At 40.8% G+C, this 24787-nt stretch overlaps 1 protein-coding gene across 3 annotated transcripts; it reads right to left on the bottom strand.

Annotated features, from left to right (window-relative positions):
• Nucleotides 1-92: 92 nt before the first annotated feature.
• On the bottom strand, nt 93-21802 carry LOC307265330 (AP2-associated protein kinase 1-like). 3 transcript variants are annotated; one of them, XR_013845342.1, is made up of 21 exons: nt 20786-21802; nt 19417-19535; nt 18025-18133; nt 17652-17794; nt 16856-16977; nt 16427-16508; nt 16057-16189; nt 15823-15926; nt 15461-15543; nt 15132-15292; nt 14551-14672; nt 14037-14402; nt 13640-13779; nt 13355-13548; nt 13178-13267; nt 12015-12110; nt 11710-11817; nt 11127-11303; nt 10176-10268; nt 2370-4316; nt 93-290 (listed from the first exon to the last, which is right to left on the bottom strand). XR_013845342.1 is itself a non-coding variant. In XM_080047026.1 (20 exons), exons 1-20 carry the CDS (start codon nt 20949-20951, stop codon nt 3559-3561), a joined length of 3366 nt encoding a protein of 1121 aa, XP_079903152.1. In that variant the 5' UTR covers nt 20952-21802; the 3' UTR covers nt 2340-3558. The 3 variants fall into 3 exon arrangements, 2 of the variants coding, with proteins under 2 accessions (XP_079903152.1, XP_079903153.1); XM_080047026.1 differs by lacking the exon at nt 93-290 and having other exon boundaries at nt 2340-4316; XM_080047027.1 differs by lacking the exons at nt 93-290; nt 18025-18133; nt 19417-19535; nt 20786-21802 and adding an exon at nt 17925-17988 and having other exon boundaries at nt 2340-4316.
• Nucleotides 21803-24787: the final 2985 nt, after the last annotated feature.

Below are 24787 nucleotides of genomic sequence, written 5' to 3'. Positions count from 1 at the left end.
AATCCTGAAATTGTGGAAACAATATTAGAAAACAATGAAATGAGTGAATAAACAAGAGTAAGAAAAAATAAAAAAAAAATAAAAAAATGCTGACATCCCATGTGTCATCATATTTACATATTGTGGGAATGTTAACAAAAAGTTGTGGAAATTCCATCGACAGTCCTTTTCTTGTACATTAGGAAGTTTGCACACAAGACAGCAGGAGCAAAATGATTGATTGTTGGTTTCCATTTAGCTGCTTCAGTCCAAGGGCCATGGTGTTGCTCAATGCTGGCTCACTGACACGGCTAAATGGGACAAAAAAGGTAAAATTGAGCCATTGTTAATGTGATAGTAGCATCTATTTTACATAGCATTACATGTCAAAATGTCTGAGGGGGAATTTATAGTAAAGCGTAGGACTACCGTACAGCATAGACCTACTTTTTTCAATCACTTGAGAAATTGAATCCACTGTCTTGAGGAGACAGAGAATAGGGTTGTAACACCTGGTAGGCCTAAAAGTTTCCCCCAAGATGTCTCCATATGGAGACGCTTGGACACCAGTAGAAACATATGGAAAAACTGGAGATATAGTTGCGGGGAGAATCACATCTGTGCTGCTCTGCTTTGTTTTCCTGGCTGTCACCAGAGGCATTGTGCATACAGCTAGAATGTGGATGGTTTCATCAAAGGATGACGTTTTACATACAGCAGAACTCGCAAATATTTGGAGTAGGCTAAATATTTTCCATCATGGGTAAGCTGTGTATCAACTGCTCTCCAGATAAAATAAAATGTTACTTGATATATTGGACTTTGGAGTTATGCAACAAGACAAGGAGCAGCTCACGGGGACTTATTCCATTCAGATCAACTTAAATAGATGCTAAAATAAATTTTCCATGTGCTTTCCTTAGTTTTAGTTCTTTCTTCATTGGGAATGCTTTCGCATACGCATGCAGCCGGACCTGCAGTCCTGGTGGCTGTGAGCTCATGGAGGCGTGTCTGACAAAACTGCCAGAAGCAGTGGCATTCAGACAATAAAATCAAAATCCAACTATGATGCCACAGGGATCTACGCAGAGCTCAAATCCATAGTTTATCAGGGAAAAAGAGTTAACAAAATGTTTATGTAACACGGCAAAGAGACAAAGCAAGTAAAGCCCTTTGGGCTTTTCTGCAATATTAGTCCTTTCTTTCTGTAAGCAGCTTTGCGTTTGGCAGTGTGTATGCAATTTGTATCTTTCACTGACTCCCTCGATGATTTTCTATATGTCAATCTATGAATTATCAAATCAAACTTACAGAAAATAACTCTATAGCACAATAATATGTTCAACTTTAAAGGAGGAGAATGTATAAAATAGCAGCGGCTTCAACTTGGGGCAGTCTCCCTTGGCTGCACAAACAATGGCAATCACTGAGTGACGTCACACAGCTAATCAGCGCCGCAGTTATGTCATTTTTTGCAGTGCAGATTACACAGCCTTGGCTTCAGACTTATCTATTTCTATTGACATGTGCACATCTTGACGTGTTTACTGGGATGATGAAATCAGACGCCATGACCTGGCTCGCTCTCCTCCTCCCAGGTTTAGGAAAAATTAATCCCTTATAAATCGTAGCTCACGTGTTGTTTCACGTACCTTTGAATAAAAAAAACAAGTGGCTCATCTTTCACACAAGCTCACCTTTCCCCTTTGCTCTTCTTGAAGAACAGCTTTATGGCTTCAACTCACATGCTTTTGTGCTGGTTTATTGGGGGCTCAGACTGGTATGAAAATGAATACTGTAACAGCATACGATTTAGCTGATAGTTTTATCTCTCTTTTTTCCATTTAAGATAAACTCAAAACGTCCCTGGAAAGACAATACACTTGACCTCATCAGCGACTCAATACATTGTGGAGCAATAACCACCTGCTGCATCTGAGATAGAGGAATGGCCTTTCATTGCCCTCATTAAGTAAACCTCAGCATGTCCAGACATAAAACATCTCATCCTCCTCTGTTCAAAATCTTAAAAGCGGTGGACAGTTTTACAGGCATTTGCATAGTTGGTAGAGGTATGACTCTTCTACCACCACTTAATGCCTTTATCGGACAATTTAAAAGTGAAATCATATTTGACAAAGTTGCTGGTCCAGATTCTTACTGACAAAAGTGACTAACCAGGGTGGCAATTTATGTTTACAAACCTTTAATACAACACAGTTTGAAGTTTAATTCTCACTGACAACCTTTTTTTTGTGAAACAGCCACATACTATAAAACATTACAAAGGCAGCACATTTTACAAAAAGTCTCTATCTGTGCCAAACGATAAAGCAAAATGAATGATAAGCATTACTTGGAATTCTTAATCAATTTATATAGAAACTTACTACAAACTCGGCTTGTGGAGATGTTTTTTTTCCTGGGTCTTTAAAACCTCTCGAGTATGCCTGCAGACCTTGTGCTGTAAGACATCAGTTCATTTGAATCTCACACACATGATATGTTTCTTTTAAAATACCAAGACCAAAGACAAACATGGTAAGCAGGAAAAAAACTAAAATCCCTTCCAGAGGACTAAAGGTCCGATAATACTTGTACAGTTTATAGGACAACTACAAAAGCAGACTGTGAACAATTATTAAGCAGGGAATCAGGTAAATTGACCTTGAAATGGTTAAAGTCTTTATACAGGTTCCAGGCAGGTTCTCTAGTTGACCTTTTTTTGAAAATGTAAACCGTTTACTGTGCTTTCACTCTGTAAATATAAAAAGTAAAAACCCCCATGGATATTGTTCTACATTCCACTGTTAGAATGTTTTTTTATAGCAGAATTGCATTTTATATCCAACTATTTTATTTGGCTTGCAGCAAAATGTTTGCTATTGTTTGCAGCACTGACGCTTAATATTGACAAGAAGCCAACCACCACCTTGGAACAATGATGATGAGCACTGATATTAAAAAGGCACATTCTGTAACTGAAAGAGTAAACAACTACAATGATTTAAAACAGAATTACCACCTGCAATCACTTCCAAAATAATTGACTGAATCTGAAAATAGCTATACTTCATCTCTAAGTTATTCCTGTTTTATGATGCTGTTAAATAATGTATCTCCAACCGTATTGTTGGTAAAGGTCTGAGTAAAACAGACCCATATTTTCAACCATGCTCATCAAAGAAACACATAATGTTGAGACTGTTGTCTACATGGTTAGAAAAATACAGATCAGGCCTTTAACTAAACCCTTTGATATCCTTAATATTGACTTTTAAGTTAAGTCCAGGACCAATCCTTCACATTGACCTTAACAACTTCTCAGTCCAACTTCAGACCGTTTGTTAAGTCTTGAAATGATAAAACCATTTTTTGACTGAGGTAGAACTTTGAGTTTACACAAGTACATAATTGGTGATAGGATTATAGTTTACTCGTATTAATACTGCAGTAATAACGACTATAAACAACTAATAAAAATGTGGGCAATACTGCAACTGAAAACTTGGGCTCCTTCTTAAGTTAGAAGAAGACAAAAGCTCTGACTTGGCATATTTGAAGAGATGGATTATATAATCATGGTTTTTCCTGAGTGCATCTTGGCTGGAAGGGTGCGGCGGTAAACGGATCCTCCAGAGCTTTTCCAGCAATGGTCCAGGCGTGCAGAGGCCCCACCGCCACCGAGCCTATGGCCGCCTGCTGGCCGATCCTGGTGACCACCCTGTGCACCGCCACCGGCTGCTGCAACAACGGGGTCTCCCTGAGCAGACCAGGGGCACGAACACCCAGAGACTGAGGCGCAGCAGTGGGAGGTGATGCTGGCACCAGGTGATACTGACTGACGGCTTGGATCTGCTTTGTACCAGGCTTTATTAACATGTCAGTGTTAGTGTTAGGGACGGTTTTGGCGGTTTCCTGCCTCTTTCCAAACGGTGCCTTGAGGAAAACATCAGATGCAGACTCTGCAGGTTTAAGAGAGGCAGCAGAAAGGCAAGGGCTGCTGGTCGATGCCATCTTGCTTTCTTTGCAGGGCGTTTTGAAAGGGGCCAGCTGGAAGACATCAGAGGCGACGGGGCCGTTCGGGGGATGGGACTGGGAGACTTTTTGGTTGGCACGTGAAAAGTGCTGGCTGCTGCCGGTGGAAGTGGCCGGTATCGTTTGGTGTTTTAAGCTCTTCTCATCCGATGGCAACGTGTGCGTGTTATGGAAACATGCAGCAGTCTTCTTCTGCAGGATGATCCTCTGGCTTGGAGTCTCCTCAGAGAACTGAACAGAAGCCAGAGTGGTCCCAGCAGCAGCTGGCAGTGTATTACTGTTGAGCTCCCTCTGCAGGTCTGTAATGGGAAAAGATGGAAGAAAAGGTCAGAAATGAAGATAAACGCTTAAAAAGGCTTTGCTCACCTCGGAATCTCCTGCATATTATCATATTAAAATATAATCTTTTGCCATCTATGATATATAAATCATAACAGAAAATTGTTTAAAATAATATAATTTCTCATTTACACACTTGTTTGGTTTCTGAAGGAACTGGCTGATAATTTTTTTGCGAGCTAAATTGTTTTTTGTTTTTTTTCTTATCAATGACATAAACTAGTAAAGAAAAACAGGCAAAGGTGCAACTCTTGGATAGCCTCTTCGAAGGTTGAACCACAATCACAAAAAAACAAAAAACAAAAAGGATAATAAAAAATTAAAATTGGGTCATGGTTGAGGTGTTCTTACCTGAGTAGAGTTAACCTGCTATCTGAGCAGAATAATAATTTGATTAGTGCATTAAACCATCTACCCCACTTGTTGAGATCATTTAGGCCCTAAAATCTGTCACACAAAGTACGTCATTATTGGACTCACAATGGACAGTTTAGGAAAAAAAAAATAACATTTGAAACAGCAAAACCAAATAATTCACCCTTTTATCCCATACATTCTTCTTCTTTTTGTCAAAGCTTGACAACCTTGTTACCCGCAACGCAACTTCATCACCTTTGAGTCACTAAGCAGAGATGAAGAGCGGTCTACAGAGGTCTGGTAAACACTCATTTTGTAACCCCACACTAACACAGGTTGCGTTCCGAATCGCATACTTTCTACTATATAGTATGTAGAAAGAAGATTTAGGATGTCCCGATTCTTGTGGCCAGATTTAGGATGGTTAGAAGTACCCGGATGTCCTACTTCATGCGGCCAAGATTGTTAGTGTTGAAAACTGCATCCTATTTGGGCAATTCTGACCCACAATCCAGTGCGCACGTGAAGTGACGTCACATCGACGAAGCCTCCATATGAAAACAAACGGGGATGCGACGGATATAAAAGCAAGAGGCAAGATCAAGGCGCAATGTTATGATGAAATAAGAGAGTAAAGTATGTCCCAATAGTATGCCTACTGCATCCTAACTAGATTCTTTTTATCGTCGGATGTAGTATAGAATAGAAAAAAGAAAGAATATGCGATTCGGAACGCAACCCCAGTTTTACATTTTCAAACTTGAAGTCTTATCAGACCTCGCACTGCAGCTCCCTCTGGTGCCTCAAAAAGGCTTAAAATACTACAACTTTAAAACATTCAGCATACGCTAGTACTGCCAAACACTTGTGACCAGAATTTTTGAAAAGAAGTTGGATTATAACAGTTTAAAAGGTCAAATTATGTGTAAAGCAAAGCTGTTGTGTTGAATATAGGTAGGCTATACATTTAAGCTTTAACTAAATAAACATTATAGATGCAGTTATTTAAACCAATGTTCTGAACAGGAATAATGACATGAGGACATTAGGACATTTTACAATCAATACTCAACACGTTGACATTCACATTTGTATTTTATTTGCCATCCCTTTATAATTCTTTAAGTTATCTCACAAAAATAGAAGGAGCACACGACACCAGAGCTCGGACGCAGGTTTGGGCCGTAAACACAGGGGGGGGGGGGGGGGGGGGTGGGGGGATGGGCGTCTCAAAAAACACTCAATAGTATCTGATTACCAACAACTTTCATTTTTGACAAAAACAACAGAGAAAACGAGGGGCTTCCGGTTCACATCGAGGGCTGATCTCACTATCTGCTTGGCTTCACCAATTACAATAGCACATTGGGCAGCTACAGGGAGAAAGCTCGGAAGGTGCATAGGTTCAAACAGTAACTGCAATTGGTTGAGTTGTGCAGTGGAAGGATCATAAAGAAAAAAACAACAAAAGCCTTGAGCCTTCGGATGCACATGCAGTACCTACAATAAATAAGCCTAGGGGGCTGTTGCTTTGAAAGCAGCCACTCCTTCAAGTTTCTCCACATTTTTTCAAAGATAAAAGGTTATACTTGGAAAATATAATGAATTTTCCCCTTGTAATGCTCACAACTTTTGGGGGTTAATGAATAGAATTGAGATATGACAGGAAAAAAAAGACGTTAAGCCAATTATCATGTATTCCTTGAACTTTTGTCATCAGTTCATATGCGAATAGATCACTAATGTGCTCCATGGTTTTGGCACTTTTTTAAAGATTCAGTTATGAGGTGATTTTATTGCAATGGAATATACCCAGCTAGCATGAATTGGACCCACCATTAAGAATAGTGCGGTTTGCCCGCATTAAAGTATATTTTTAAAAAAAAATCCTGGTTATCAAAATGATCTCGGAATTAATTTAATGATGGGAGTATTTTAAGTAGATCACAAGGAGCAAAGTGTACTTAAACTTAAAGGCCTACTTCACCGGTTTGAATATGAAGGTGTATTGAATTCTGAGATCCTACGTAGTATAAATGTGCAAAAAAAATTGAAATTGGTTCATCCTAGCCTGAGAAAAGGCAGAAAGAGTGTTTTTTTAACCCTATATTAATCTTACTGTGACATCACAGTAAGATAAATATAGGGTTAAAAAAAAAACCTTACTTTGTAAATATTACTGTGATCTCTCCTACTGTGACATCACAGGAATATTTACAAAGTAATTTTTTTTTTAACCCTACATTTATCTTACTGTGATGTCACAGTAAGATTAATATAGGGTTAAAAAAAACACTCTTTCTGCCTTTTCTCAGGCTAGGATGAACCGATTTTTTTTTTTTTTGCACATTTATATTACATAGGATCTCAGAATTCAATACACCTTCATATTCCCACCGGTGAAGTAGGCCTTTAACTTTGTTTGATCCTACAGAAACATTTATATTGCTGATTTGAGCAGATCTTTCAAACCCTGGACAGTTGACTTCATGCTGCCTCATAGTGAAACCCCTGCTACAGCGGGCAGCGTTGTATCGGTACTGTACAGATGAAACCTTTCACACTTGACAGAGCCCTTCACACATTTTCACACATCAGACAAGTTCTCTTTACTGCAATATGGAGCGTAGACTTCCGTCGACAGCGAGAATGGGGAGCAGTAAGCCAATACGTTCCCAACTCTCAGAGAGAGAAAGAGTGATGTAGCTCTGACTTCCTGAGAGAATTCAGTGAAGGGAGGAGAGGGGCTGTGCTTTCAGGAGAGATTTTAATGACAACGTGATCGTCGTCATATTTGCAGCAAACAACAACACAAGTAGGCTACTGGGGGCGGGGGGGTCATATCCAACAATTCTGACTTCACACACACATACATACTTATCATAACACTGTATACCAACACACATGAACATAACATTCAACAACACTGCCATGCTTTTCGATATGAAGTCTGAGATCACTAAAACCAGTAAAGCAGAAAAACAAAGCTTTACAATTTTTTTCAGAATAAAAGTTCCTAGTTCAGCATTGAAAGGAAAAAGGACGAAGATGCCAGAGGTTAAACTCACACTTTTCCAGAGAACTGTCCACTGTTCTGAATAAAAATATAATCCTTCATCAGTCCATGGAGGTAAACATAACACAGGCTAACTTTTTCTTCATCACAAAAGGAAGAGGGAGCGGTGGAATAAGACATGGGATTCATCCTAAATATTTTCAGGTTGAACAAAGACTAAGGTTATCATCTATACATTTTAATGTACTGACAATATTTGAGTAGATATAACTGAGCAAAAAAGACTTTCCCAACACACATATCCACAAGGAGGAATGAGATATTTATATAGAGTATTCTTCAATAGTATTCGGTGATTATGGTGTTAAGAATCATAGATCATTTTTTTATTATAGACTAATATTTATTTCTTACATTCATTCTCTAACACTCTATTAATATTAACATTTATTAACAGGAAACAATGTCATTTCATTTTTCAGTCATTCATATATATAAATAATATATTATATATATGAATGAGATTTCACAAGAAAAGCAATATGTTTTCCACAAGTAAAGCTTTATGACATGACTTAATATATACACGGGAAGAAGAACCTGTTGGAGCCTGCAGGGGTTGCAGATATCTATATACATAAATTAGGAGTAAACATATGACAGGAATGTAGGAAGGATTGCACAATGCGGAATGAATGTGTGCGCTGATATTGAAAAAAAAATTAAAGTATGACGGAGTGAAAACCACTTTTAAAATGCCATATTAGTTTTCTTTTAGTGCCAAACAATTACCTGAATTCTCACAAATGGTCTTCTCTCTATATAATAGCTACTGTATTTTCTACCATTTCCTATCACTGTTCATTATTTCAAATTATTTAAATAATTTCATGCATTTTCTATTGATATGTTACACTGCTATAAAACACTATTAAATGACCCTAATTTGTCATCTAATTCCAAAACAACGTATTGCTCGCCTCGAAGATTAAATAAAATAGCGAATGAGAACGGGTCCTCGTTTGAAGAGAAGAGTGTCTCTTCAATTGGTTGGACATAATATGTTTGTATTTATTCAGACACTTTCAGAGCTCTGCCAGTCAGCCGTTTGCTTCACAGGTTATTTTATGGCACTCTTTTGCCTCATCACATAACTCAGTATGGTGTTTGTAGGATGTGTGATTATGGCTGTTTTTGTATTACATATTTCTGAGTATAATCTAGAGCAGCTTTAAACTGTTAAGATATATTTCATCACATTGTCATCTTTTATGCTACTGTGCAAATTGGGCTACATGACTAAACTTCCCTTTGATAGAAGAAATATTAACGGACCTCGTTTCAACACATGGTCGCTTAACTTTTCCACAGTCATCTTTAAAATGTGCAAATAAATCCAGAGGGAGGTGAATTTAAGAAGGCAAAATGACGACAAATTCACTTGTGCACCATAATAACTACAACCACTTATAACTATGCCTATTTTTTTTACATTACAACAATGATCTTCTATTGTTTTGCTATAAGACACAATGCAATATTTTTCAAACAAACGGGATAGCAATAGTATATTCTGATTGACAAAAAGATGTTATGGTTAATCTTTAGAAAAAGGATGATGTTAGTGTACTGGCCACTCTTTTAAACCAATGGACTTAAAATGATGTGTAGGGAGATATACAACAAAGAGAAAAAGTGAGTGAGAGGGTGAGAGATGAAAGAGAAGCCAGATAATGCGGTCGATTGGGCGGAGAGAGGATGGGAATGAAGAAAGCACTGAAAAAGGCGGAGGCTGTTTCTACTGTAGGAACTAGAATGGAGATGACAGCCGGTGGGGTTGCAGGAAGCTAGCTATGACAGCAGTGTTGATTGCCGTTATGCTATGCCAGTCTATAATCCAGTGATAAAGTTTTCTACTGGGGGGGGGGGGGGGCAAAGACGCGGGGAGGGCTGGGGGGGCCGCCTACAAGTCGATGAGCTGGTCCACAAGCTGCAGGGAGCGGGCCAAGCTGGGCAGGCTGGATTCAGAACCGCCACTGTTACTGCGCGAGTGGCCTCCTGAAACTGGCCGAGAGACAAGAGGGAGGGACCAGAGACCAATACAGGCAAACAGAGGGGAGGGAGGGGGATTAGGAGCGGGAGTCACAACAAGCAAACACAGCAGTCAAGGAGGGGGAAAGAAGTAAAGAAAAAGAGAAGAGAGAGAGAGAGAAAAGGAGGGCAGAATTTACCCATTTACTTTTGGTCTATTGGTTTTAAAAACATTCTTAACGTACAGTGCAGGCACCCCTCATTAGTAGATTTGAATATTTGGTTAATCATTTAGCAAATGGGCATGCAACTGAAAATGGAACACCATAAAATGCCAACGATCCCCGTGTCTTTAAGTCCTCCAACACCAACCTGAGCCCCCTGTGCTTCCTCTGGAAGAATGAGAGAGACTTACCTTGGGAGTTCTTTCGGCCCGTGACAGGAATAGGATCAAACTCGTCGTCCTCTGCGCCCGCCTGCTCATAGTCTGAGATCAGGAGAGATGAGTCTGCAGAGGACAACAGGAAGACGGGTTGTTCCATGCCCAATTGTACCAGAGAAAAAAAACGCACACGCACACACACACACACACACACACACACACACACACACACACACACACACACACACACACACACACACACACACACACACACACACACACACACACACACACACACACACACACACACACACACACACACACACACACACACACACACACACACACACACACACACACACACACACACACACACACACACCTTTCCTTACTGTGATACATGTTTTCCCATCTAAACAACAGTTACCGAAAAAGCTCTAAAGTGGTTAAAAAAAGGAAAAGAAGAAGCTGATTTTGATAAGGTATTATGAAGAGAGATCTGTAGTAATTAGGATCATGCAGCTGGCGTTCACAGTCAGGCTGTGATTCAGAGTTGGCACCGTCAACAACCCCTCGTTCACAAGCCAAGAACCAACGACTAAACCACAGCTGCAGAGCTCTCACAACAAGGTTTCACAGATTATTCCACTCAAAATAAGCACTTTTTGAAAAAAAAAAAAATAATAATAATATCAAACTGAGTGCATATTTAAGCAGGACCATTCATCCGCAAGAAAAAAAACCTTATAGTGAATAGACAGTTTATTTATTTACTATCAAACTATATGAAATTATAAGAATAAAAGTCTTCCCAGATTAATTTGGATGAGACGAGATTGTGATGGAAATGCTTCTGCTGCTTCCCAGAGGATGAACATTTAAGATTGCTGCACAAAATGTCAGTAGTTTTAAAAATAATGTCAATGACAACGTCTGATGTTTAGTACCGGATGTAGTAAATGCCTTCCGATTCTTCCAGTTTACCTGCTTGAGGCTGTGCGGGCTCTCCAGACAACAGGCTGAAATCATCCAGTGCAGAGACAGCCGAGGTGGGGGCAGAAGACACAGAGGAGGTGGCACTGCCCGCTGCCGGAGGGGCCGACGCACCAGAGATCAGAGAGCAGCCCAGCAGGGACTCGTCCGCAGTGAGGGAGTCTAGGGCTGGAGAAAAGAGGCTCAAGTTTACTTATGGTTCAGGTTCAAAGTGGACAAGAGTGGACACATGATCTACAGTGATCCTCAGATACATGTCCTCATGCCAAGATCCGACTAGTGGATGATGTTTTCTATAATGCCTAAGGTGCCTAATGTGGATACTGGGTTAAGATGAATAATAATATTTTGGTTTATCAATCAATCATTAAAGAGAAAAAAAACAGCTAAGGATTTTCATACGGTTTCAACTTGCAGGTAGGAAGACTTTGCAAGGCTTTTGATTTGAGGGTTTTCACCATTACTGAAAAAACAATTTAAGTATAACTACATACAATACATAACTAAATGTAATACATATTTATTATACAACACACCTGATTGAAACAGAACCAACACCCACACACACACACACCTTTTGCAGACTCTTCCACGGAGCCACCGAAGGGATCAGCCAATGACAACAGGTCGGGGAGCAGGAGTGAAGACGGTTCTGGAGATTTGAGACCTTCAATCAGCTTCTCTAAAGACCAACGTTTAATTAAAGACGATAAAGAAGACACACTTGAGTGAAGGGCCAAATGACAAATAATGCCAGGACGGCAAACAGACAGATGCATACAGATTCATTCATAGAAAGGTGAAAATGCAGGGTGAAAATTACTTTTACTTAAAAAGACCATACAAAGGCTTATCGGTGTTTACAGCAGGGATTTCTACCTGGTGCATCTGACAGTTTGAGGGTTTGGGAAGAACCGGGGACAACCAGCAGCGAGGCTCCTGAGTCCACATCCACTAGGGCTGATGGTCTTTCAGCTAGGAAACGGAAACAGTGTTTTACAGTAAAGCTTTTATAATCCATTATTGAGCCTAAAAATAAGCCCTTAAACTGCATTATGGGAGGAAGCTGATTCTTCTTTTTTTTTTTTTTCATTAAGTGCATTTCAATACAAATGGTTCAAACTCGACTTATGAAGTGTTTAATTGTTTGGGTCAATTACAACGATTAATACCAAGTCAAGTGTGTCAAAGCATCTGTAGCTGGTATTAAACAGTGACTGTGACTTTGCAGGCTTTAAAACCAGTTCAAACACAAGGACTTCCTTGAGTGCTTTTTAATAAGCTGCAATATTACCTAATATAGATTATGATCAAATAAATTCTTTAACTTTTCTATGTCTTTATAGGGAACACATACAAATACAGTGCTGAGTACAGCTGGATTACTGCCGCATCTCTTAAATAAACATCATTAATTGTGTTGGCTTTTCTTACATTCTAAACCAACCCTTTGTATTTATGCCATGCACTCTTGCTTTTGAGAGCTTCTTAAAGCTATCAGATTAATTGATTAGTGCATTAAGACCTCTTGCGTTGCCATTACTTTTTATTCTTTCAGACTAATGTAATACAATGCATTATGTTGCATCAGTGAAGTACCAAGGAGGGAAACCACTTAAACAATCCAATATACAGTGTATTTAATGTTGAGTATTCATGCCGAATATAATCTTCATATTGGCTTTGTTTTTTATATCCACAAACGAGAATGCTAACTCGTGCTAATGTCTGACAGTTGACAGGAATGATGACATTAACCACTTGAACCAGGTACACTGTTTTTTGAGTCAGAAACTTTAAGGAAGATAGAAAGTGAAGCATTCTGTTTACAGCTACATACAGTATTTACTTTGAATGACTAACTTTAAATGGCTAGAGTTTAAAAAGGTCTAATGTCGGAAGGGACTGTGTTTGTCGGAACAGAGAGTGGTGGCAATGATGTTGCTAAAGGCTGTGTGGAGTGTCAAGGCTCCAGGCAGAGGAAAGATAAACAAAGAAAAAAAAGGAAAAACACCAATTCTAAAAAGAGAAGTGGGACGTACCAGTTTCTTGTGGTGCAGTGTCCACGGTCGAGGCCTGCAGGCCTGGTATCAACTCCTCAGAGGTTGTTGACTCAATTTCTGACAGTAGGTCTGGGGGAAAAATAAAAAAATTCCAGTTGTTAATAGCTTGTCACACATTTAAAATACCACACACATACATAGAAACACAGACTTTACCAGTTGGCTTCTTTTCCTCAGCTTTGAATTCCTCGGCAGAGACGTTGGAGAAGCTGTCATCGTCGAATGGGTTCCATACAGGCTGAGTGGGGGTGTTGGTGGTACTGCCAGACGCAGCTTTGCTTTGGTCATGGCCTGCATCAGTGACACCACACTGAACAGACTGGCCAGTGCTTGGTTGAAATGTAAGTGATCTACGGGTTGAAGAAAAAAATGCACAAAATGTCATAGGAGAAGACTTGAATTTTGAAGTATCCTTTAGGTTTATTCCTATGTTCCACTTACTGGTTGAGGACAGCGTCTCCATTAGCTACTTCTGGCTGCTGTGAGATGTCGCTCGGTGGCACTCCAACCACGCTGATCGCTGTGGCGTCACTTGGTACGCGCTGGTGGCCTTTTTCTTCAGTTGTTTTTGGAGAAGCAGTCTGATGATCAAAAGGCAGATGAGGTGTAAAATTAGGATCTCACAAGTCACAGAAAGTATCACAGCCAAATGTGTTTCTCAGTAAGTCATACGGAGATATGGACATGATTGATGGACAGATGGATGGAGAGAACACCGGGCCACGTCACCTCAATGGTTATGAAAAAATAAAAATATATTTAATTCTGATGGCTCTGCAACAGTGATTATATTCAGGCAGGTTGGAGGCTGAAAGGTGAGCGCAAATGGCCCACTTACCGTCTCAGCTGCTTTTTGGCTGATCTCAGTGGAGGCGGGCTGAGCAGCCGGGGCAGCTGATGGCAGAGCACTCTGCAGTGGGAGGGATGTAGGCGGCTGGAGAGGAGGGGCTTTGCTGGGTGAAGGCTGAGCCTGGGCGGGCTGTGGAGCCTGGCCGGCCGCCTGTTTGCGTCGGGCCGGGCGTTGAGGCGCAGCCGGGCTGGAGGGAGTCTGGGCCGCCTGCTGGGAGGCCACGCCCACCACAGAGGAAGAAGTGGTCTGCTGCTGTGCCACTATTGGCTGAGCTGGTGGTTGGACATCAGCATTGGTCGCTGGTGACACGACCGATGCCACTGCTGCTGTAGTCTCCACAGCTGGAGGCCCCGGCTAGTACACAAAAGATACACAAGAGAAGCGGTTGTCACTCGGAAGGTTACATTTGCAAACATCTTTAAATAACTCTAAACAGACACACAGACACACAGGCGCACACACACATAGTATCCTTGGCATTTTGTGAAAAGTCATCATGTACCTGCTTCTGTGGAGCCGCAGCCTGGCTTGAATTGTTTAATGACTGGATGAGTGGCAGAGCTGAAGTCTGGGCCTTCTGTGACTGCAGAGCTGCAGCTGGCTGAGAGAGGTCTAAGCTTACTCCTGTGGGACGTTAGAAAGAGCACAGACTAAACATTACTCAGCAGCATGGAAACATGTTCATGGTTAATACATAATACAGATGCACAACAATGTTAACATCAAGCATCATAAAAAGCTTTATTGGAAAACTTGAGACCATGTACATTTTAAACATAATCTATAATTTTTTTTATTTTTAATCACTCATCAAAGTGATTTGCGACATGTTTGAAAACTGAGTCAGCTATTCAGAGTGTGGAGAAAATCGTTACTGAATCACTCGGAGCCTGCGGTTAGATTGCTTTAATTTGCTTGAGTATTAACCTGCGTATTTGATCTGCTCCTGTTGAGAATTGCAGTATTCAATGTGTGCACAAAGGATTAAAGGAATTCCTGTATTTATACACGTCTTTATTCAAAAGCTATTTTTTCTTTTTCCCTGTGACGGATAGGAGAATAAGGATGGAGCGCTGTACGTACCCACAGGCTGAGCTGCCCCACCTGGGATGTTGGGCCGCTTGCGAGGCGTGAGTGCAGCGGGCTGGATGGGTAGGATGCCAGCCGCGGCCTGCGTATGGGCTGCTTTGGGCCTCTGGCGAGGAGTGATGGAGGTTTCAGTGGTGGGAATGGGATCTGTCAGTCTGGCAACAAAGGGAGCATGTTGGCTTTCTTGTTAATCATAGCAAATAGTGTTAACATAATTGTGTAATAAGTGTTTCAGAAATACCGACTGCACCTAATTACTTTAACACAGAATGAAGTACTACTACAGCTTTAAAGGTAAATCAATGTAAGCAGGTCATGCTTGCCTGGGTTTAGTCTGGTTCTTCTTTATTGCAGCAGCCTCACTCGCTTTGATTGGCTCAGGAAGTTTAGTAGGGATTGGAGAGTTCTGGATTATAATTTTAAAAAAAAAAGGTTATTATAATTATCAAGGACAATGGTACACAGACAAAATCTGACAATAAGAACATCCTGATAATAATAATAATAATAATAATGAAAAATATTGCCAGCTCTGACAAGCATTTTTGCAGATTTATTGCAGATGTGTCTCTCACAGTGGGACACCTGGTCGCTAGGGCAGAGAACCCAGAGCAGATTCCACTGTACAAACATGAAAATCTATTCCTGATGAGAGGAAGGCAAGCTAAAACAAATAGTGACTGACCTTCACATTCTGAACAGGGCAGGTCCGCTGGGCTAGTTTGAATGCTAAGAAGGACACCTGGTAGATGTCCGGCCTTTTGTCTGGGTCAGGCTCCAACATGTACCCTGAAAAAAAAACACAGTGAAGAAACAAGAGTAAACGCTCAAAAAGTGCACAGTCAATAAGCAAATCAAGCTTATATCACTAGTGTTTGATGTTGTTGAAAGAATGATTTAATGTTCAAAAAGGACTAACGAATGAGGCAGTGAAGATCATAAGAGTAGCGGGAGTTATCTGGAATGGTGAAACTGCCATCACAGATGGCCACCTGGCTTTCACCAAAGGGCAGAGTGAAGAAGCACAACTTGTACAGCAAACAGCCCAGCGCCTGGAGAACACCGTCACATGCACACACCCCATCACCGCAAACAGAGACAGAGAGAAGAGAGGAGAGGAGAGGAAGAATTCACACAACAAATAAAAACAGGTATATAACAAAAAGGTATTAGTTTCACAAAACATACTATTATCAATACTTTGATTATGTTACAGCACGTGTTACAGCTTGATGAGCACTTATGCTGCCCTATCATGATTGCCACAGATGTCTGGTCTCCTAACTCACCCAAATATCTGCTTTTGTGGTAATAATCTTGTTATTGTAGAGGTTCACCATTTCAGGGGCGCGATATGATAAAGTGGTGTACCTGAAAAGGAGACAGGATCGAAAAATTTGAGAATATAAAAAATGAATAAATTAGTAGAAAAATGACCTGTCTTCAATGTGGCAGTGAAATAAAACATCCTTCACAGAGTATGATGTGCTACATTAGTAATGGTATCTATTAAAAATACATTTCTGTGTAAACCCGTTTTGCCCAGTCCATACAGACAGGGATGAGATGAAACTTCATTTGGTCGATTAAAAAACAACAAAGCTGCTCATGAATAGAAAACTGCTGACAGTTTCTGCGCACCCCAAACCTCAAAGGATTTCTAATGATTGGAATGCTGGAAGAATCGCCAAAGCTGACGAAAAAAAAGAAGTACAAACTTTTTGATCTCTTCCTCCACGGTGGCCACTCCCTCAATCTGCGGACTCTGGAACTTGTCAGTGGCACTGCCAAAGTCACACAGCACATAATGGCCCTTGTCATGAAGGAGGATGTTCTCTACCTGTAGGTACATAAAAGAGATGAGACACACACACACACACACACACACACACACACACACACACACACACACACACACACACACACACACACACACACACACACACACACACACACACACACACACACACACACACACACACACACACACACACACACACACACACACACACACACACACACACACACAGAGCGGATCGGGTTAAGGAGATCATGGGGTTCTACATGACAAAATGCAATTTGATCAATAATTGATCAAATAAATGTACAGAAAAAACGTGTGCAGTTGGATGATGTATAAGGAAAATCAAGTGCGTTCCTTTCATTAAGCCCTAGCACACTCACACCTATCACTTTCAGGGTTTTCAGTATATCAAGAAATCTGCACTGCAGTCCTATTTCCATGTGGCTCAAATCCAGTGAGTGACTTGAAATTGAAGCGACAGCCACGTTGCAGTTGACCCGACTTTCAAGGTAGTTGAAGTATTTTGACAATCTCCTCTCCCTTTCCTTTTTAGAGCTATCCATAATTTAACACCGCTTCAACTCGCACGAAAAAAACATCAGTCAGGATTCTTCTAAAGACTTTCACACTGAGGCTGATCTAGAGTAGGCCGCCTTTCTTATCCTACATACTGCAGAGACACTGTATAAGAGGGCAAAATGCGGTGTCACCTTAAGGTCTCTGTGGACAATGGCTGTCTTGCGCTGGTGCAGGCGAGAAACAGCGTCACAGGTGTCACAGAAGATCTGCAGCACCTCAGCCTCGGTGAAGCCAGTCTGCAGCCTCTGATTCATCAAATTGACCACCTGCCCTCCTGCAGAATGACACACAGTTATACAGGAGTGCAAACAACAGGGGAGATTAACCTCACTCGTACATTATTTTTATATTTACTTGTTTGTGTTATGATTTTGTAACATGAATATTGTTTGTTTTGTTTTTACCATGCTGGACTGAAAGGAAAGTGCTACCGGAACTCAACATTTTTCAGCAATCAAAGCCATGTTGTTGTAGCCGCACACCGTCTTCCCTTTCAGCACTCACCCTTGCAGTAGTCCATTAGTATGAGAACCTCCCATACATCCCTTGAACCCATAGCCGTAATACTGGAGTCCAGATAACCAACGATATTCTTGTGACCGACGAGGTCTTTCTGCAAACACACACAATCAAGAGCATTACAGAACCTCCATGCATAAAGTTAGCCGTGCTTTACCCATGCCTGTGATTTTCTGCTTTGAATGAATGAGAAAAGGCACAACAAAAGTGACAAAATGTGGCGTGACGGAAAAAAAAAAATTAACGGGGAATGAATTTTAATGCAGTAACCCGTTGGTTCAATCTGGTCGGTTTTGTGATGCAGTGTGAGGCCATCACCTGCAGAGGGAGCTTCAGTGGGGAGCGGAAACCAGGAATTTATTAGGTAATGAATAAATGTCAAGTGCTGCAGCGGAGGTGAAGAACTGACTGACTGACTGAGGGAATAATAGAGATCGAAAGAGAATAACAGAGGAGCGCTAAAGAAAACATCAACATCATCATATTAGGATGACGACATAACAACACCAGACATAATCTCCTCAGAGTCCTCACAATGTACAGTATGTCATTCTGTCATATGTTTATATACAATCGGCCACTTATTTGTAAATTGACCATCCGCTGTTTCCTTCCTTCCTTCCTGAGTTTTCCTTCAGACAGAAACAAACAAACTTGAATGAACTCAAGGAATGTTGGAATCCGGCTACAAAAATGCTTCAAAACTAAGAAAGAACTCTTTAACACACCTGATACAATATTTACTGTGTTGTGGTACCATGGCATGCATGTCTCTTATACACTAGATTCATTCAATTCAATTGCTCCGGCTTATTGGTCAGAGGTCAGATAATATAGGGCTTACCCAGAATGTGATCCTTACATGCATTTACTTATAGCTGGGACACGTTCGGCTTTATCTTTATACAGTACAAGCAAAACACAGAGAATTTGTTATAAAAGTCAAACTAGAACTTGTTTTTTTTCACAAATCTCAATAAAGAATGCTGGGAAAAAATAACAACTCAACATCAAGAACTAGATGGTGCTTTTAGGGATTGATGTTCATACAAAGAAGCCCTCAAACTCGTTTGTCAATTAATCTCAGTAGGAGAGCAGAAGAAGCAAGACGACACTATGAAAACAAAAACAAAGCACACCAAGAACCAGATGAATAAATACACTCCAACCATCCAAACAACCCCTTGCTGCAGGCTGTTTGTGTGTTGAATGCAACACTGGCTCTTAGTCCTTCTGGGGCAGAATAGAGAACTTGTGGATCTGAGGATTTCAAAAAGCAATTGTTTCATAGTCGTCACTCACCGCACACAAAGACAAATGAATCACTCGAGCTCAGTGTGAGAACAAGCAGATACATATTTAATCCCAGCAACTCACCATTATTTGTATCTCACATTTGCACACCTGCAGATCATGCTCATTGTTGACATACATCCTCTTCAGGGCACAACGCGGCCCTTGGTTTGTTCGCACCAGGAACACAATTGCAAAACCACCTGGAGAAAGAGAACAAACAGAACAGTCAGTCTTCAAAGAGATGATGATGAATCCTAACAGTGAACAGTTGGCAGACGCACAATACAAGATTATTACAAGATTGAACTACTATCAGACTTCTGGTACCACACAGCATTCTAACGGGTTTTCTTAGGGCATCATTATATTGTTTGAAACTTAACTGACAATGCTAATTCTTACGCGCAATTCCATCAACAACTGTTACATTTCGTGTCCACATAGCCCTACATCAACACAGACCAACTGGTGCAGCATTATACATTAGTCATGCCATTGCTGCAGGGTTTACATAGAGGCCTAACCATCTGGTGTATGGCACACAGACCGCAAATACACTATGCCAAGGTTTGTTGTGACAGTCATCAGTTCCAGGCAGACAATGCGGCTTATGCTGCGTGCATCCCCATCCTGACGCGTGTGAAAATTGTATTTGTGAGGCGCCCCCGTGGCACTGTAAATGTGCAGACGATACCAATGGAAACAGGTTAGCCACCTCTGGGTGCAATTATTGAAGTATAGGAAGTGCAGGTGACAGTTCTACACTCTGATCAGTTGGACAGCACTGTCGTCAAATCATCATCTACAGACTGTAAAACACACAGGATAATACTGTAAGGCAGATATTATTACCGCTACGGTAGCCCTAAAGTATTGTTGTGGAAGTATGTACGTCACTGCTATATTGTCTTGTTTAATCCTTGTTCTGTACTTTCATGTACATGCAGGCTGTACAAAAACTACCAGCTACTGTCGACTCATATGGCATCTAAAGAAACTGTTTTTATCATTAGAAATTGACTATGGTATCAGCGTGTGATGTAGCCCTACAGCTCGACTCATCCTTCATTCATTAGTATTTCATTCATTCACTTTGAAAATAAATCTAATAACTGTGTGGCACTAGGTATTGGTCTCCATCCCCTTTAAATCATGAAACAGCAAACAGGAGCCTGCTGTGTCAGTCAGACTTCCGCTAAAAGAGAAATCACACTAGGCCCTTCTATCAATGTAGCATCCAATGTATCCAAGTTACACAGATGCAATGCTCTCATCATTCCTGTGGGGATGGATGGCACAGGGTTACGTGCCTGTTCTGTCACGTGACTCGTGCATTTGGCTCGAGCAAGCAGGACACACCATCGGACTTAAAAAACGTTATGCAGGAAAATGTAACAAACTCAAGAAGGCCGTTTAACCCCCCCATCAATCCCTCCTTTCATCTTCTCACCTTCAGCAATGGTCTCCTCTACGGTGACTTGGTGCCGCCCGATAGTGAAGGCTCTGCCAATGAAATTTCCGCCTGCATGGCTGGACCCGGAGCTGCTGCTGCCTCCTCCTCCAGAACCAGGCCCGGAATTCACCAACTCCCGACGGGAGTCAAAGAACTTCCTCATGTTGTCCAAATGAACCGGGGGGAGTGTTTCAGTTCAGTCGCAGACGCACAGATGGACTGCTTGTTTTCTGTGCAGTGTGCACTGAATGACTGCACTGACAGATATTCTATAATAATGGCAGGTCGGACTGGCAGCCCTACTGAATCCGACGCTTCAAGAATGAAAAAGAAAAAAAAGTCTATTTTGTAGCCTCACAACGTGCACTGATAGATGCCTTTGACACTTATGATGATGATATTGAGGCAGCCCAGATGATTTTTGGGAGGCAAATGTCCCATTTGCTCGTCAACACGAGCCCGTTTGATGACAGCCACAGCGGCTGTGACGAGGTGTTATGTAAGTGAATTACACCACCCGGGAGGCTAAAAGCATCTCCGGAGAAAGTATTTATTTTAGCTATCCATCCAGCTGCTCGTGCTCGGCCACTGCGGCTGATAACGCTCGGTGCTTCTCCATCTCCCGTCCAGCTGCCATTTACCCAAGCTAGCTAGAGTGCTAGCTACTTAGGCGCTATGACATTTCGTGTAAGGTTATCCAGGTTATCCTCTGAAGATAATTGTCTCAGGGTGCGAGGTGTCCGACGTGTAGCTTATGTGATAGAGTCGCACGAGAAAATATTTCCATCCTCAGTCAAGCGAGGCAACCGTTCGGTGGCACATAGCTGCCAGTTATTTAATTGCGTCCAGTAACGATAAAACTGTGATTTTTTTTGTAAGCTAACGTGTTAGCGCGAGGGAGCAGCCTTCCATTTGACACAAACAGACGCAGAATAGACAGGACAATTAAGCCTCCGTCAACTGAAGCAGCGTATAACAAACCACAGTCTGACATCCACCAAAACACCAAGCTGAGGTCTCTCAGCCCAGCAGCCTAATCTCTGCAACCACAGCAATCTTTGGCTGCCAGCAATATCGCAACATCCTAGCTGTTGCTGTTGGCGCGCGCGAGGGATTGTGGGTATTGTAGTTCGGAGCGGCACTGCATCCTTCCCCTCCCCTCCCCTGCGCGTATGTGGTCATATGCCGCGTTCAAGATATGTCGCAGAGTCCGTACACGCTTACTAGCCGGGAAGGAAAACCGTTCACAAGAGCCCAGTTTTTTATTTCGAGGAGGCTATATCGAATTAAATGTAAAGGCTACAGTTTGGTCTAAAAGTCTGACACCGCATTCAAAATATCAAATAATTTCACGGTAAACTGGAAAAAATCTGAACGTTTGAGAAGATTATAGGCCAAATAGGCCTATCTAACATTCTACAATATTGCTGGGTCTGCAATCAAATCTAGGCCAAAGTAATTTTCTGGCATTGACCGGCCCAACTTCTTCGTCCTACCAAAAAGAGAATAGCCTAAACAAAAATGCATTATTACAGTGGATGACTGGAAAAAAAGTCCTGTTTACTGATAGATCCAGGCTGGAGATTTGAGCTAGTAACATAACACCAGAGTATATCAAACACAGTCAAACATGGTGGTGTGATTTTTCAAGAGTGTTATATGCTATGAGTTGGACACCTGCACAAATGCAAAATAGTGTCTTGACTGGTAGTCACAGACTTTCTGGCCCTACTTTGTGTTTAGGCCTATCTGGAAAAGTCAATATCTCGTACACTGTCTAACAAAAAATGTCATGCCTGTGGCACAATGGAAGCAAAGCCACCAACACTGAAGGTTAAAACAAAATAAAATTCAAAAATTAACTCTGTCTTATTACAAAGAAATGCCGTTTGATTGTATCTGGTCTCACATGCTTCTTTAAAAACGTTTCACTATCAAGAATTAACTATAGGCTGTTTATATGATGTGACTGCTAGAAGTGGTGGAGCAAGTAGGCCTATTCAGACCATTAACTGAGAAACATCTTAAGCTTACTTAGCCTTAGTAAAAGTACAAATACCTCATTGTAAAAGAAGCCTACTCTGTTCAGAGTTCATGTCCAGCATTAAAAATGTTAGGTATACTCCAGAACATGCAATCTAAGTACATATTAAAAATAAAGCAGGATGTGATTATTAGTAAATTATTACTCATGCATTAATGTTAAAGCAGGATTGTACTGTTCGGTTGGGGTTGAGCAAATTAACTATTACATCAATAAATAGAGCTGCAGAATTGCAGATAATTATTATTTGCAAGATGGATTGATATGATGATTATTTCCACGAGTAATTAACTGTTTGTTTTTTGAGAACAGAGGGATATGCCATTACGATTAATCAGAGACCAAAGTGAGACCTTGACATCACCCCCACACACACAAAAAAAGTACAACATTAAAAGTAGAGGGCCTACATTTTTAAAAAAAGATTACAATATTGAAACAAAATATTAAAAGAAATATAAAGCTATCGTTTCAGTTTTACCTGTATATACTTTTGAGATTAAAATTTATAGTAGCCTATAACATCATATTTTTCTTTGAAGGCTATGTTTTACTTGCACTTACTTTTGTAATATTTCTTAAGTAGCTTAAATATTAGTCTCGCACAGTCAGACCAATGTACAGCTAGTATTACCTAGTTATTACTAAAGCAGTCACATAATTATAGTGAAACAAAAAGTACTAAAGCCTATTTCCGTCTATATAAGTGAAGCAGAACGTTTTATGAAGGAGAAGACTCGAATAAATTACAAGTACCGGTGTGGTGCCAAAAAGTGATCGGCCGCCGTAAAGTGATTTCAGCCGCGGGAGGGCGCACAGCCTGTTTAAACTGGGCTATATCGCCTCGAAACGTGTGTGCGGCAGCAATTTCTGATCAGTCATACTACTCAATAGCACTACAGGATTATTGTCCGCTGTATTAACACATACATGTCTTTTAAGGCGAGCAGACATCAACGTTGTACGGGGATCGACCCCGTTTTTGGTGGCTCTCTGTGCATCAAGGTGAAATAAAATAACGTGATTAAGGCAGGCATATAGCTATTGGTTTTTGATTTGTTTATGTGTACCGTGGGTCAATTATCCTGCTTTTTGTTTTATATACCTTAAAATGAGTTGTAAACATTCACGAGTATGACAATTAATAGATTATATCCCTATTTTTGCTTTAAAACGTATTACAGCTGTTAAAAGAGACTGAATTTGTTCTTATCTACCCCATATAGCCCACATGAATATTATAATGTCAGTTTGGAGCAGAAATATCATTTTAACTACAAGATTCGGCTTCAGATCAATTTCTGGCAGCAAGAAAACGACTGAAATATCTTATATTTGACCATTTAAGGGTGTTTCAGCGGGTAATATACACTGGATATGATATAATCTATTTAATGTGCTGCTCATGAATGTTAACTACTAATTTTAAGGCATATAAAACATGTCAGTATCAAGATAGGGCTTGAGATCAATTTCTGGCAGCAAGAAAACGACTGAAATACCTTATAGGCTATTTGACCATTTAAGGGAGTTTCAGCTCGTAATAGACACTGGATGGGATATAATCTATTAATTGTCATACTCGTGAATGTTTACAACTCATTTTAAGGTATATAAAACAAAAAGCAGGATAATTGCGCCTTAAAAGACATGTATGTGTTAATACAGCGGACAATAATCCTGTAGTGCTATTGAGTAGTATGACTGATCAGAAATTGCTGCCGCACACACGTTTCGAGGCGATATAGCCCAGTTTAAACAGGCTGTGCGCCCTCCCGCGGCTGAAATCACTTTACGGCGGCCGATCACTTTTTGGCACCACACCTGTACCACAAATTTGAATTTAAAAATGTAGTAGGCCTATTTACAACAGTAATGCGTTGTTCCCATTTGTTCCGACATTCCCTGAAAGCAGCAGCAGCAGCTCACGAAGGGAGGTCCCTGTTTGTGCATAT

The sequence above is a fragment of the Ammodytes marinus genome, assembly GCF_949987685.1.
Source record: "Ammodytes marinus genome assembly, chromosome: 18".
NCBI lineage: Eukaryota > Metazoa > Chordata > Actinopteri > Uranoscopiformes > Ammodytidae > Ammodytes > Ammodytes marinus.
Note: the sequence above shows the minus strand (reverse complement) of the source record. Positions and strands in the feature narration are given on the sequence as shown.